The 14079-nt window shown below is 39.2% G+C and overlaps 1 protein-coding gene across 12 annotated transcripts in view; it reads left to right on the forward strand.

Moving 5' to 3' along the window:
* The window catches only part of LOC128108689 (THO complex subunit 2-like), a 34354-nt gene that overhangs the window by 4112 nt on the left and 16163 nt on the right, over positions 1–14079 (forward strand). For 9 of the 12 annotated variants that reach the window (XM_052735586.1, XM_052735585.1, XM_052735583.1 and 6 more), the window contains exons 2-4: positions 3836–9176; positions 10584–10624; positions 13708–13866. In XM_052735586.1, the coding sequence (XP_052591546.1) occupies positions 4070–8836 (4767 nt within the window). In that variant the 5' untranslated portion in view covers positions 3836–4069 and the 3' untranslated portion in view covers positions 8837–9176; positions 10584–10624; positions 13708–13866. The other 3 variants (XM_052735582.1, XM_052735590.1, XR_008217585.1) reach the window with 3 other exon arrangements.

The raw sequence follows: 14079 nt of genomic DNA on the forward strand, positions 1-14079 counted from the left end.
ATGTGTCCTTATTGTATCTCTCCCACATTTCTGTGGAATATGGTACAACACAAAGCTGCTAAAGAAATTTGATTTTCTGTGCAGTGACAGCTTCATTTCTTGAAATGAGATCTACACTCTGAGATGAAGTTATGTTGGAGCTTTTGTTTTTGCAGATTTTTATGGCATTTGAGTTTTTCTCTTTGGACCATGGATATTTATGAAAACATACATATGTGCTTGATTATCCTTTTGAGAACATACAGCATTTGCATATTGTCTTCCATTGTTTTGTTTGTATTTGAGAAGTTCATTTGCTTTGTGTTTTGGGTTATCAGGAATTGTGTGTGAGTTCTGGGGGCTAAGTGTCCAAATTAAGGTGCCAGCAGGACTCTGCTACCTCCTAAGCTTAGAGGGGAATCTTTTCTGGCCTCTTCCTAGCATCTGGTATTGGGTCAATCCTTGGTGTCCTTGACGTATAGCTTCATTTCTCCAGTCTTCTGTTTTCCATATGTCTGTTTCTTAGGACCATTCTCTTATAAAAGTGTCTACCCTGTTGATTTTCAACCTAAGGATTTCCTGGTGTTCCCATTGTGACCTAACATATAACCAGTTTTTGTAAATCTTCCACAAATACTTGAAGAAAGATATGAGTGATCTTTTTTGGTATGATACAGAATGAATATCCCTCATCTGTAGTACTTAGAACCAGAAGTATTGGATATTTGTGGAGTTTCCCCAGATTTTAATATATTTGATATATCTTACAGATTGGACCCAAGTTTGTATATGCCTTTATATACGGTATATAATGTAACATATAATAACATTTTATCAGTGTTGTAATGTTTTTGTGAATGAAATAGAGTTTTGTGTTGTGTAATTTTTTTCATCCGTGGTGTCTGTTGATCAGACAAAACTTTTCAGACTTTGTATCAAATTCACATCTCTTACTTTGGGGTTAGGGATCCTCAGCATGTATGAAGTTTGATATATTTTTTTAAATATGTCTTGATGCTTTGTTCAATATATTAAGAATTTATGATAGTCAAATCACTGTTATATGATAACAAAATAATTTATATATATCTTATTACTTTTTACATGAATCTGAGTCTCTATGGGGGGTGTGTGGAGGAGGCCAGAAGAGCATGTCAGATCCTCAAGAGCTTGAGTTACATGTAGTTGTAATATAGGTATGGATATGGGTGCTGAGAACCTGACTGAGGTCCTCTTCAATAGGAGCCAGCATTCTTAACTACTGCACCATCTCTCCAGCCCCAATATCAAATAATTTTTATTAAACTTAATACTTCATTAAGTAGGTCATTTTCTTTATGATGTAGGTCGTTTTCTTTATCTGATGAATATAAAGAAAACTTGTTTAAAAAATTTTTTGTCCTTACTGTTTTTTAACGATTGCTTTATTTTTTACATAAATGTCCACTTTAAATGATGTTACAAAAATTCTAGAGATGCCTTTTACATTTTTAACCTGTTACTGGAACTTGGTCATCTTACGAGCATTTAATCCATTCACATTCCATGCATTGTAATCATTAATCTCTTATTATCATTTGCCATTTTTATATTAGATATAATTTTATACTATCTTGTATATTGTTAAATATTTGTACATATATTCTCTCTGTAATAGTAACAAGATAGTCTACACTAGCTATTTTGAAGTGATTGACTGTGTTTGTGTTTGAAAGTAGCTTTAGTTCAGCATTAGTTTCCATGCTGCTTGTAATGACCTGTGTTTTGGTGTGTATTATTTTGGATTTTGTTGTGGAAAGAAGAAAATTCAACTGTTAAAACAAGAGTTAAATAAAGAAAAAAAAGTAATGTTGTATGTGATGCTTGTGTCTGTTACCTGACATTTTAATATTATTCTTTTTGGTCCTCATTTAAAGTTATTTCATGCTCTCACTTTGTTCTTCACAATACATTTTGTTTAGAGTGTGTGGGATTTTTTCCATCCAGAATGAAAGAAGTGAACTTTTCCATTGCAATTGACACTATACAAATAAATTCACATACATTTCTGTGTTTAGGCTTCATAAAAGCTCTTGATCTTATTTTCACTTTCTTGGTAACAAAAGTTAACCTCAGGAGTTATGACAGCTGTTAATACCAACACATTGAGTTATTAGCCCAGAGACAGATATTCAAGATGGAGCACAGCTGGTGTAGAAACTGTTTGATGCAAATCCAGTACTCATAGAACTGTCGTCTACTGTAGACTTGTGGTCTAGCTGTTCCTGACTTGTGTAGAACTGTCAGTCATAGATATCTGGGACTTGTCAGAACCTGACTCAAGACAGGGTCTAAGGTCACTTACGGTGATCATAGGTCTATTAAATAGTCATCCTTCAAAGCTAGAGACTTCTCTGGCTGTGCAGCAGAGGGTGTTGCACACCAAGCAGATTTGTCCTTCCCTCTGAAAGCTATGAAAGGCCCTATAGAGCCTGAGAATTTCAGATGCCAATCTAAGTATGATAAGAAAATAAAACATTTTAAAATCACTGCACAAAATGCATATATTTGTGTATTTGCATATACCTATCAAATTTAGAAGTAAAAAAATTTTTATTTTAAAAACCATTTTCTCATAGGAAACCCCAGTATCATCTGTTATCATTTTACATTAATTGGAAGTAATCTTAATCATTTAGTTGTCATTGAGGATTCATCGGGTCTTACTCCTTCAAGTCCTCTTCACTCTTTTATTGACTTCAGAGCAGTGGTTTTCAATCTTCCAATGCTGTGACCCTTTAATACAGGTCCTCATGTTGTGTTGACCCCCAACAATAAAATTACTTTGTTGCTACTTCATAACTGTAATTTTGTTACTGTTATGAATCATAATGTAAATATCTGATATACTTATCTGTTGGGTTACCTACTATGTGACCCGCAGGTTGGTAACTGCTACTCTACGTCTACAAAATGCTTCTGCAGAGGACGCAGTGTCCATTCCTTTATGGGAGCTGGATGGGCAAGATACCTGGAACTATTAGGAGCTCTTCTGGAGGGACAGATTAACTCTAGATTATCTATGTGTCTTCTGCCTCCTCCTCGGTTCACTCAGTATGAACTGAATATTTGTGGCTTAGGTTAGAGATTTCCACCCAGGATTTGATTAGCAGACAGGAGGCAAATGGGTATTTGTCAGCCTCCAAAAGGAAAATGATGATGAACCAAAGTGGTAATTATAGCAAGTTGAAGAAAAACACTTTATGTAGAGATGTGGTAGAGTTAAGGGAACCAGCAGGGAAGGAGAGGCACTTGGAGAAGTTACCTCCTCCAGGTTGAGGGGGACCAGAAAGAATAGCATGGCGGGATGCAGGGAAAAGATTTTCCAGCAGCCGTGGCCAACACTAGAAGCATGGTTGAACAAACTGTAGAAGGGGGAAAACTCAACCTCAGCCTCCTCTAACCCACAGAAATCAAAGGATCCCAAGTGGTAGTCACCAAAGGGTCATTTCTCAAAGCCAGAACCAAGAGGAGTGGAGACTCCACCTGGGGGAACTGAGAAGGGTCCCCTAGCAGAGTAAGCAGATCAAGCACAGGTTCAGCACGAGGAGTTACCAAGGCTTAGGTGGGATTCTGAAGACAGTCGCAGGGTCTGCTGACTAGCCTGTCGGAGTCAGCTGTTTCACATAAGCCAATATGAATAAGCCAATGAGATTGTGATACCTAGAAAAATGATGCAGAAAGAAGGTAAGGCTAAGAGAAAACCTGGGTCGGTACTCAGTCCTTCACTAAGGACAGCTCCCGGATGGAGTTATTTGGCGCAGGGAACTTATGAGCCGTGCCTTTGGAAGTTTATTTGGCTCTTTCTTCGTTGCAGTGACCTACAGTGTGTGTGCCAGCGGGCACAAAGTCGCCCGGACAGCAGACTGTGACACTGTGCCTCCAGCACTCCCAGCTTCCAGTCCCTGAATCAGAAAAGTAATTCAACCCTAAAACCCTTTCTTCAGAACGCTCAGCTTCCAGCATTCTCTGTGGGCCGAGCTCTCCTTAGACCTTCAGCAAGTGTGAGTGCGGACTGCACATCCGGGACTCTGTTACTAGGGAAGAGAAGATGGCGATGGCCTCAGCAACTGTGGTGGTTCCCACAGAGTGGATCAAGAACTGGGAGAAATCTGGGAGAGGCGAGTTTTTGCGTTTATGCCGGATTCTCAGTGAAAGTAAAAGCCGTGACACTTTGGCTTGTAGAGATTTCCAACAAGCTCTCTATGAATTGTCATACCATGTCATTAAAGGAACTTTAAAGCCTGAACAGGCATCAAATGTTCTCAGTGACATCAGTGAATTTCGTGAAGATATCCCGCTTATTCTTGCTGATATATTCTGCATATTAGACATTGAGACGAATTGTTTAGAAGAAAAAAGCAAGAGAGATCACTTTACACAATTGGTATTAGCATGTTTATATTTAGTTTCAGACACAGTTCTAAAGGAACGCTTGGATCCAGAAACATTGGAATCATTAGGCCTTATTAAGCAATCACAGCAGTTCAATCAAAAGTCAGTTAAAATCAAGACAAAACTCTTTTATAAACAACAGAAGTTCAATTTGTTAAGAGAAGAAAATGAAGGTTATGCCAAGCTTATTGTTGAATTGGGGCAAGATTTATCTGGAAATATTACTAGTGATTTAATCTTAGAAATTCTCAAATCTTTAATAGGATGCTTTAATCTGGATCCCAATCGAGTTTTGGATATCATTTTAGAAGTGTTTGAGTGTAGGCCAGAACACCATGACTTCTTTATATCTTTATTAGAAGCCTACATGAATATGTGTGAACCACAAACACTGTGTCATATTCTTGGATTCAAATTCAAGTTTTACCAGGAGCCAAATGGTGAGACTCCATCATCTTTGTATACAGTTGCAGCAGTACTTCTGCAGTTTAATCTTATTGATTTGGATGATCTTTATGTACACCTTCTTCCAGCTGATAGTTGCATTATGAATGAATACAAACGAGAAATTGTGGAAGCTAAGCACATTGTTAGAAAACTTACTATGGTTGTGTTGCCTTCTGACAAAAGTGATGAACGAGAGAAAGAAAAGAAAAAAGATGATAAAGTAGAGAAGGCACCTGACAATCAAAAACTTGGTTTGTTGGAAGCCTTGTTAACTATTGGTGATTGGCAGCATGCACAGAGTATTATGGATCGGATGCCTCCGTACTATGCAGCATCACATAAAGTAATAGCCCTTGCTATTTGCAATCTTATACACGTAACTATTGAGCCTCTTTACCGAAGAGTTGGTGTTCCTAAAGGTGCTAAAGGCTCACCTGTCAATGCTTTACAAAGCAAGAAGTCACCAAAGCAGGCAGAGAGCTTTGAGGACTTAAGGAGAGACATATTCAGTATGTTCTGTTATCTTGGTCCTCACCTTTCCCATGATCCCATCTTATTTGCAAAGGTTGTGCGCATAGGCAAGTCATTTATGAAGGAATTTCAGTCTGATGGGAAACAAGAAAATAAAGAGAAAATGGAAGTTATCTTTAGTTGTTTGCTTAGTGTTACTGATCAGGTACTGCTTCCATCTCTTTCTTTGATGGACTGCAATGCGTGTATGTCAGAGGAACTATGGGGAATGTTTAAAACATTTCCTTATCAGCATAGATACCGCTTATATGGCCAGTGGAAGAATGAGACTTACCACAGTCACCCACTTTTAGTAAAAGTTAAAGCCCATACAGTAGACAGAGCCAAGTACATCATGAAGCGTCTAACCAAGGAAAACGTGAAGCCTTCAGGAAGGCAGATTGGGAAACTGAGCCACAGCAATCCAACCATTTTGTTTGATTATGTCTTGTCACAAATACAGAAGTATGATAACTTAATAACACCTGTGGTAGACTCATTGAAGTATCTCACTGCGTTGAATTATGATGTTTTGGCCTACTGTATCATCGAGGCATTAGCTAATCCAGAAAAAGAAAGAATGAAACATGACGACACAACCATCTCAAGCTGGCTTCAGAGTCTGGCTAGTTTCTGTGGTGCGGTTTTTCGTAAATACCCAATTGATCTTGCTGGTCTTCTTCAGTATGTAGCCAATCAATTAAAGGCAGGCAAAAGTTTTGACCTGCTTATATTGAAAGAAGTGGTTCAAAAGATGGCAGGAATAGAAGTTACAGAAGAAATGACAATGGAGCAGCTAGAGGCTATGACTGGTGGGGAGCAGCTGAAAGCGGAGGGTGGATATTTTGGCCAGATAAGAAACACTAAAAAATCCTCTCAGAGATTGAAGGATGCACTACTGGACCATGATCTTGCCCTTCCTCTTTGTTTGCTTATGGCTCAGCAGAGGAATGGGGTGATCTTTCAGGAAGGCGGAGAGAAACATTTGAAACTTGTAGGAAAGCTGTATGACCAGTGTCATGATACTTTGGTACAGTTTGGTGGATTTTTAGCATCAAATTTAAGCACAGATGACTACATAAAGAGAGTACCTTCAATTGATGTGCTTTGTAATGAATTTCATACACCCCATGATGCAGCATTTTTTCTGTCTCGGCCAATGTATGCACACCATATTTCATCAAAGTATGATGAACTTAAGAAATCAGAAAAGGGAAGTAAACAGCAACATAAAGTTCATAAGTACATTACATCATGTGAGATGGTGATGGCTCCTGTCCATGAAGCAGTGGTCTCCTTACACGTTTCCAAAGTCTGGGAAGACATCAGCCCTCAGTTCTATACCACATTCTGGTCTCTCACAATGTATGACCTTGCAGTTCCACACACCAGCTATGAACGAGAAGTCAATAAACTCAAGATCCAGATGAAAGCAATTGACGACAATCAAGAAATGCCTCTGAATAAAAAGAAAAAAGAGAAAGAGCGCTGTACTGCCCTCCAGGACAAGCTTCTTGAAGAAGAAAAGAAACAGATGGAGCATGTACAGCGAGTGCTACAGAGACTGAAATTGGAAAAGGACAACTGGCTCTTAGCAAAATCCACTAAAAATGAGACCATCACAAAGTTTCTCCAGTTGTGTATATTTCCTCGATGTATTTTTTCAGCAATTGATTCTGTTTACTGTGCTCATTTTGTTGAGTTGGTTCATCAACAAAAGACTCCAAATTTCTCCACACTTCTCTGCTATGACCGAGTTTTTTCTGACATAATTTACATGGTTGCTAGCTTTACTGAAAATGAAGCTAGTCGATACGGGAGATTTCTTTGCTGCATGTTAGAGACTGTGACTCGGTGGCATAGCGACAGATCCACCTATGAGAAGGAATGTGGAAACTATCCAGGATTCCTTACTATATTACGAGCAACTGGATTTGATGGTGGAAATAAAGCTGATCAGTTAGATTATGAGAATTTTCGACATGTTGTACATAAATGGCATTATAAACTAACCAAGGCATCGGTACATTGCCTTGAGACGGGTGAATATACTCATATCAGGAATATCTTGATTGTGCTAACAAAAATACTGCCATGGTACCCCAAAGTTTTAAATCTGGGTCAGGCTTTGGAAAGAAGAGTGCATAAGATCTGCCAAGAAGAGAAAGAAAAGAAGCCAGACCTGTATGCACTAGCGATGGTCTACTCTGGGCAGCTGAAAAGCAGAAAGACATACATGATACCTGAAAATGAATTTCATCACAAAGATCCTCCTCCAAGAAATGCTGCTACAAGTGTACAAAATGGGCCTTGTAGTGGCCTGCCATCATCCATAGGAAGTACATCTAAGTCAGATGAGAGCAGTATTGAAGAGGCTGACAAGTCACGGGAAAGGTCTCAGTGTGGTGTGAAAGCTGTTAATAAAGCTTCTAGCACCATACCAAAAGGGAATTCAAACAATGGAATTAGTGGCTCTAACACCAAAGCTGTTAAGGAAAATGACAAAGAAAAGGGGAAAGAGAAAGAAAAAGAGAAAAAAGAGAAGACCCCAGCTGTTATTCCAGAGGCTAGGGTACTTGGTAAAGACAATAAAGAAAAACCCAAGGAAGAGCAGCCAAGTAAAGATGAGAAAATAAGAGATACCAAGGAAAGAATGCCTAAATCTGACAAAGATAAGGAAAAATTAAAGAAGGAGGAGAAAGCTAAAGATGAGAAGTTTAGGATCATCGTCCCCAATGTAGAATCAAAATCCACTCAAGAAAGAGAAAAAGAGAAAGAGCCATCAAGAGAAAGAGACTTAGCAAAGGAAATGAAATCAAAAGAAACTGTTAAAGGAGGGGAAAAAACACCAGTTTCTGGGTCCTTGAAATCCCCTGTTTCCCGAACAGATACTGCAGAGCCCGAAAGAGAAAAACGTCGAAAGGTTGATTCCCACCCTTCTCCATCCCATTCCTCCACAATAAAGGACAGTCTGGTCAAACTCAAGGAGTCTTCAGCAAAGCTCTACATCAACCACACTCTACCGCCATTGTGCAAGAGTAAGGAGAGAGAAACAGACAAGAAAGATTTGGACAAGTCAAGGGAAAGATCCAGAGAAAGAGAGAAGAAAGACGAAAAGGACAGGAAAGAGCGGAAAAGGGATTATTCAAACAATGACCGGGAAGTGCCCCTAGACTTAATCAAAAGGCGGAAGGATGAAAATGGAATATTGGCGGTTTCAAAACACAAAAGTGAAATTCCCTGTGAGTCTCCTTATCCAAATGAGAAAGACAAGGAAAAAAATAAGTCAAAGTCCTCAGGCAAAGAAAAAGGTGATTCATTTAAACCTGAAAAGATGGATAAAATATCCAGTGGGAAAAAGGAGTCTGGACATGATAAAGAAAAGGTAGAAAAGAAAGAGAAATGGGACAGTTCTGGAGATAAGGAAGAAAAGAAGCATCATAAGTCCTCAGACAAGCACAGATAATGAAGACTTTCAGCCAAGAGTGTGGGCAGGCCTCTGAGCTAAAGGTTTCCCTGCAGAGGATGCCAGAGCTCTGTGTCACTCTCAAAACAATATCTTCTTTAATTAAGAGCTCTTGGTGCTGTCCATCTTATGAGAATCTGCTTTAAGTCAGAAGATGAATATGCATCACCATCCTCTTGAGACATTGCAAAGTCACTGGTTTTCAGACCATTATTTTCACCTCCGGGCAGTTTCTTGCAGCAAGATCCCTGTGCGTACATTTTTTTCTTGAAACACCACCACCCAGAAACAGCATCTATGAAATTTTCACCAGCTGAGTCTTAGATCACCCTTAATAAAGGTAAGTTGGTTGTTTCCTAGGCTGGATGCTTTGGTATAGGGAAGGCTGCATTTGTGTGTAAAATACAACATTGGAATGATTGTTACCTGACAATTTTGGCTTCTTGCAAAAATTTTAATTTGTTTGTTGGAAAGCTCTTTCTTACATGTATAAATCACAACAGCAGTGTTTTCCTTCAGTGTGCTCTTAAATATGTCATTCCATTTTCCCTTAGCAAGCCTGTAGGATGGCCCAGTGGGTTAAGGTACTTGCCACCAAGCCCAAAGACTGAATTGGATCTCTGGTACCCCCATGATGGAGGGAGAGAACTCTGGTTCACACAGATTGTTCTCTGACCTACACACACACTAAATTAAATATAATGAACATGTTTTAATTTCCCTTGCCCAGAAATTCTCCTGATATGACCTCTTCATCTTAGAGAACTTGCTTCTTAGGCTCCTAATCACAGTCATGGACACTGTGATCTTTACTGGAACATTATTTTTTAATTTGAAATTGAGATTAATTCACCCTTTTAGAGTACAGAGTTCAGTGATCTTTAGCATGTTCATCACATTCTGAAATCACTGTCTAGTCTCAGATTTCTCTCATCTGCAGAAGAAGCCCCAGGTGTGTTGGTGTCCACTTTTAAATGACTCTTCCCCAGCCTCTGGGAACTGCTGATAGAGTTTCTGCCTGTGGGTTTGCCAATTTGTGGCATAACATAAATGGAATCATGAAATAGTGTGGCTTTTGTGTATGGGTTCTTTTATACCTCCATGTCTAATGTGTACTAATAATCCATTCCTTTTTATGGCTTTATGCTTTGCTTATCCATTCATTGATGGACAGGAATAGTAATTTTTAAGTATGAAAATTGTAATTTAAACAGTAGTGTAGCCATAGTTACAGTGGGTGACACCAAGATTATATATAGTATGACTGCTATGTAGAAATGGTACACAAATGATCAGTATTTCGTGTGAGTGTGAGGTTTTTCTAAGGGCCATTTAACTCTGGTTTTAAGAAATATGTGAGTGTAGTATTTTCATCAATAAAAATTAACTACCTTGAATATTAATTTGAAATTTGAATGAGAACATTAAACAAATCGAAATTGTGCACCATGCACTAATGATTGTGTGTTGAATTTATATCACCATTCATATAAGAACTATAGAGTATAATTGAGTCAACATGTTTTATAATAATTTTTGTAATACAGCAAATACTGCATTTTAATACCACTTAAAATTATATCTTCGTAGGGGGAAAAATCCTCTTTTCTTCAATGGAGGACTTCTGGAAGATATTTGAAAATGACTTTGAAAGCACTCATTTTCCCCTGAAAATTGTTCATTTGGTGTGTTAAATTCAATGTACAAGATTAAGAATAATTTAGGTATCATTTCTATGTTTTTTTAGGACCTGCTGTGCATTTACCAGTATATAAGAAATGGGCTATGGTAAGTTGTGGACATTACTGCTCTACCTTCAGAGGGTGATAGAGTCCCAGTTACAGGAAGTCTGGCAGGTGCCTTGCAACTATTTAGGTCTTCCAGAGACTCACTACCTATTTAATCTCCATAGCAAACTTGGAAGGTGAGCACCAATGCTGTTTATAAGTTAGGCAGTCTAGATACAGGGTGGTTAACTGTAGGGAATGAGAGAAAGGGGTTTTGGGTATGTTTGTGGCAGCCAGTCTCCTGTATTCTGTTTTATTATTCACTCTGTTTAATGATTTAGCAAATATTGACTGAAACTCTCCTACTATGTGAGATATAAAAATGACAGATTGTTCTATGTTAGTTCATTACTACATTTTTGCATAAGATTATGGCATGTACCACCAATTCTCAAAACAGTGCCTGGCAGAGCTTTTAGAATCTTTAGTTGTAAATTCAATTCAGTCCTTTTCCTAGTTATTAAAGAACCTAACATAGTACACCAGATCTTGAAAGGATTGATACCTTTAATCGTGTTTACCAACCTTAATCTCATCTGAATAATTTTGGCTTGAAGTCTGCTCTTTCAAATACAAGTTTCGCTACATGGGGTACTTAGATGTTTTTTCATCTAATAGATTAATATATTGATAAAGGCAAAGAGACCACTTGACTGAGTCACATTCCCAAAGCTCCTCTGAACACTGCATAAGGTATGTGACCAAGTCTTGAGTATATGAGTCCTTTGGGGAGACCATTGATATCCCAACTGCAGCATTCCACCTCTGACCCTCGAAACACTCGTGCCAATGTTATAATGCAAAAATAAATTGTTATCTCCAAGTGTGCCAGTTCAAGTACTGTTCAAAAGTCCAAAGCCTCAGACTCAAAGCAAAGGTTTACCTCTGTGAAACTCAAAAATGTGCTACATTCTTCCATGATAGAATGGCACAGAGTAAACATCCCATTACAAAAGAGAATAGTAGAAGAATAGCAAAAATGACTGGACCAGAGTAAGACCAGAACCATCTGGAGTATGGTGCACCCTGTGGTAGTGAGATTGTAGAACCTTGGAGGAGGTCATAGCATGCCTTCTTCACAATAGTGTTCTTTAAAGCCCGTGTGGCCTCATCTGTGGGCTCTGCTCATTGACCACATTGCCCACAGCTTTTCTTAACATGTGGTCCACATTCCTGGCATGTCCAAGTTCTGGACCTTCAGTTGAAGCCTCAGCTATACTCTCACAGCTTTATATGTTGTGCCACTCTCTTTGGGGCTGCTTGCAGGGATTCCAACCCCGATCATCTATTCTTCCAAGGTTTCCTTTAAAATCTAGATAAAAGCTAGGATTTCCCCTCATAGTCTTCTCAGTTTGAAATTTTAATAAATGTAATGAGGGACCTGGGTCATTTTATCTCTCAGGCCCAGACAGAACTATATGAAGGCTGAGTCCAGCCCTGCCTTACCTACTTAGAGTGCTTGAGTCAAAACATGGGCTGAATGTATGGCACTGATCCCCAGCAGATCCACAGTGCAGTGATTGCATGAGCGGCCTCCAAGCTACTCCAGGCAACAGAATTCATAAGACAGTTGGAGTGTCCCTCTCACTAGAGGTGCTCTCCCTTTATGCACATGAGTATGAGAATGGCTGAATAGTGCTCTGTTTCCATCAGATTACTCTGAGCACTGTGAGTGGGTGAGGTGATCAACCAAAGCAATTTTCTCTCCATGCACACTGAGCCTTCGCATGTTACCCACATGTGGCTAGATTGTTCCTCTTCTTAGAGGTCTGGCAGTGTTTCTCAGTTTGATCCACATTTTCATTCATACCACTATGTCTGTCCCATGGACCTGTGTCCAGTTCAAATCAAAACCAGGTTCCTGGGCCTATGGTTCTCAGTGTGGTCTCTTACCCAGTTGACTTGGGGCTTAGGGCAGAAAAATAGGTGGACCACTGATTTCCCTGCTCCAGCCGTAGAGTTTGATGAGGTAAACACCCTCTGGATATGGTTCCCCACCTTGGCTCACAAGCTAGAAAGTGCAGGGAACACCTTCTTGATGTTTACTCTCTGTGGAGATCACACTTCTCATAAACTGTTTTTGCAGCCCCAGATTCTGTGTCTGGCTATTGTCAGGGTTTTCTTTCTTTTCTTTTCTTTTCTTTTTTTTTTTTTTTTTTGCCTAAGACTCCATTGAGGAAGATTCTTCCCCACCTACCCTGTCACCAGGTGTCAAAATAGGATGTTTTTTCTTCTACAAATACAAAGTGCCTCTCACTACCAAATTCTGTCTTAATTGTGTACTACTCTTTCTTTCTGTACTGCCCTCCTGTCCCTGTAGTCATCCTCCTTTGTGTCAGTCTTCGTCTGAAGGACTGCACTGGGTAGCTCTCATCTGCTACCTTCCCTCTATAACATGTTTCTATTAAAATCACTTAAAGTGTGAGTTGGTGAGGACTTGTCTGATATCAAAGCTTAATGATAATGAGTATATATTTGTACATGGGCATATCTGCAGGAGCTTGTCCATTTTGATACCAATGCTTTAAATACCTTGTGCATTAGATGAAGGTATGTATTCTTAAAATTACTGAAGACAATCCAAAGAAGTTTTGAACACTCAGGCTGTTTCAGAGTGGGCCTCCTGGTATCCTCTTGCTATATTGGCCCTGAGCAAGCATTGTGGCCAAAGTCCTCTTTTTTTTTCGAGACAGGGTTTCTCTGTGTAGCTTTGCGCCTTTCCTGGAACTCACTTGGTAGTCCAGGCTGGCCTCGAACTCACAAAGATCCGCCTGCTTCTGCCTCCCAAGTGCTGTGTTTAAAGGCGCGCGCCACCACCGCCCGCCCCAAAGTCCTCTTTTTAACCATGTGTCTTGATTCTGTGAGGTTATCTAGATTATTTTATGGAAACTATCTGAATTACATCACAGTATACATATTTTTGATGACCAGATTATGTCAACTACCCAGTATACACTCTGTTTAGTGTTGTTTAGACAGAAATTTAGCAAAAGTTAGTTTTAGAGAAAAGGTACTAAATGATCTCAAAAGCTGTAGTCTCCATGTTAATGATGGTATTGATTCTTCTAACACTCCTTTTCCTAGTTCCTATAGAGCATGAGCATGTCCTCAATCTGCAGTGCCTTTTCCAATGTGCTACTTCATCTCACATCATTGATAAAGAGAAATTTGTACAGCTCCTACTATGTGCCAGACCCTGTTCAAAGATAGAGTATCTCCTCTTCCTCACAGAATGCCTCTAAGGTGAGTACCATTATATTTCATATGAAAACACAAAGGCTGAAAACGAAACTCCTTTCTCTGTTCTCTGTAATTTTTACTGGAGACATTGTGTCATCTAGTCCCTGAGTCACACACCAGGGAAGGCAGCCTTGGGACTGAGATTCAGTGGCACAGGCTCTGTGAACAGACATCCTTGTGTGGGTTCTTCATACTTTTAGGGACTAAATTGACATA

The sequence above is a fragment of the Peromyscus californicus genome, unplaced genomic scaffold (genome assembly GCF_007827085.1).
Source record: "Peromyscus californicus insignis strain IS unplaced genomic scaffold, ASM782708v3 Scaffold_13__1_contigs__length_99412109, whole genome shotgun sequence".
In the NCBI taxonomy this organism is placed as follows: Eukaryota; Metazoa; Chordata; class Mammalia; order Rodentia; family Cricetidae; genus Peromyscus; species Peromyscus californicus.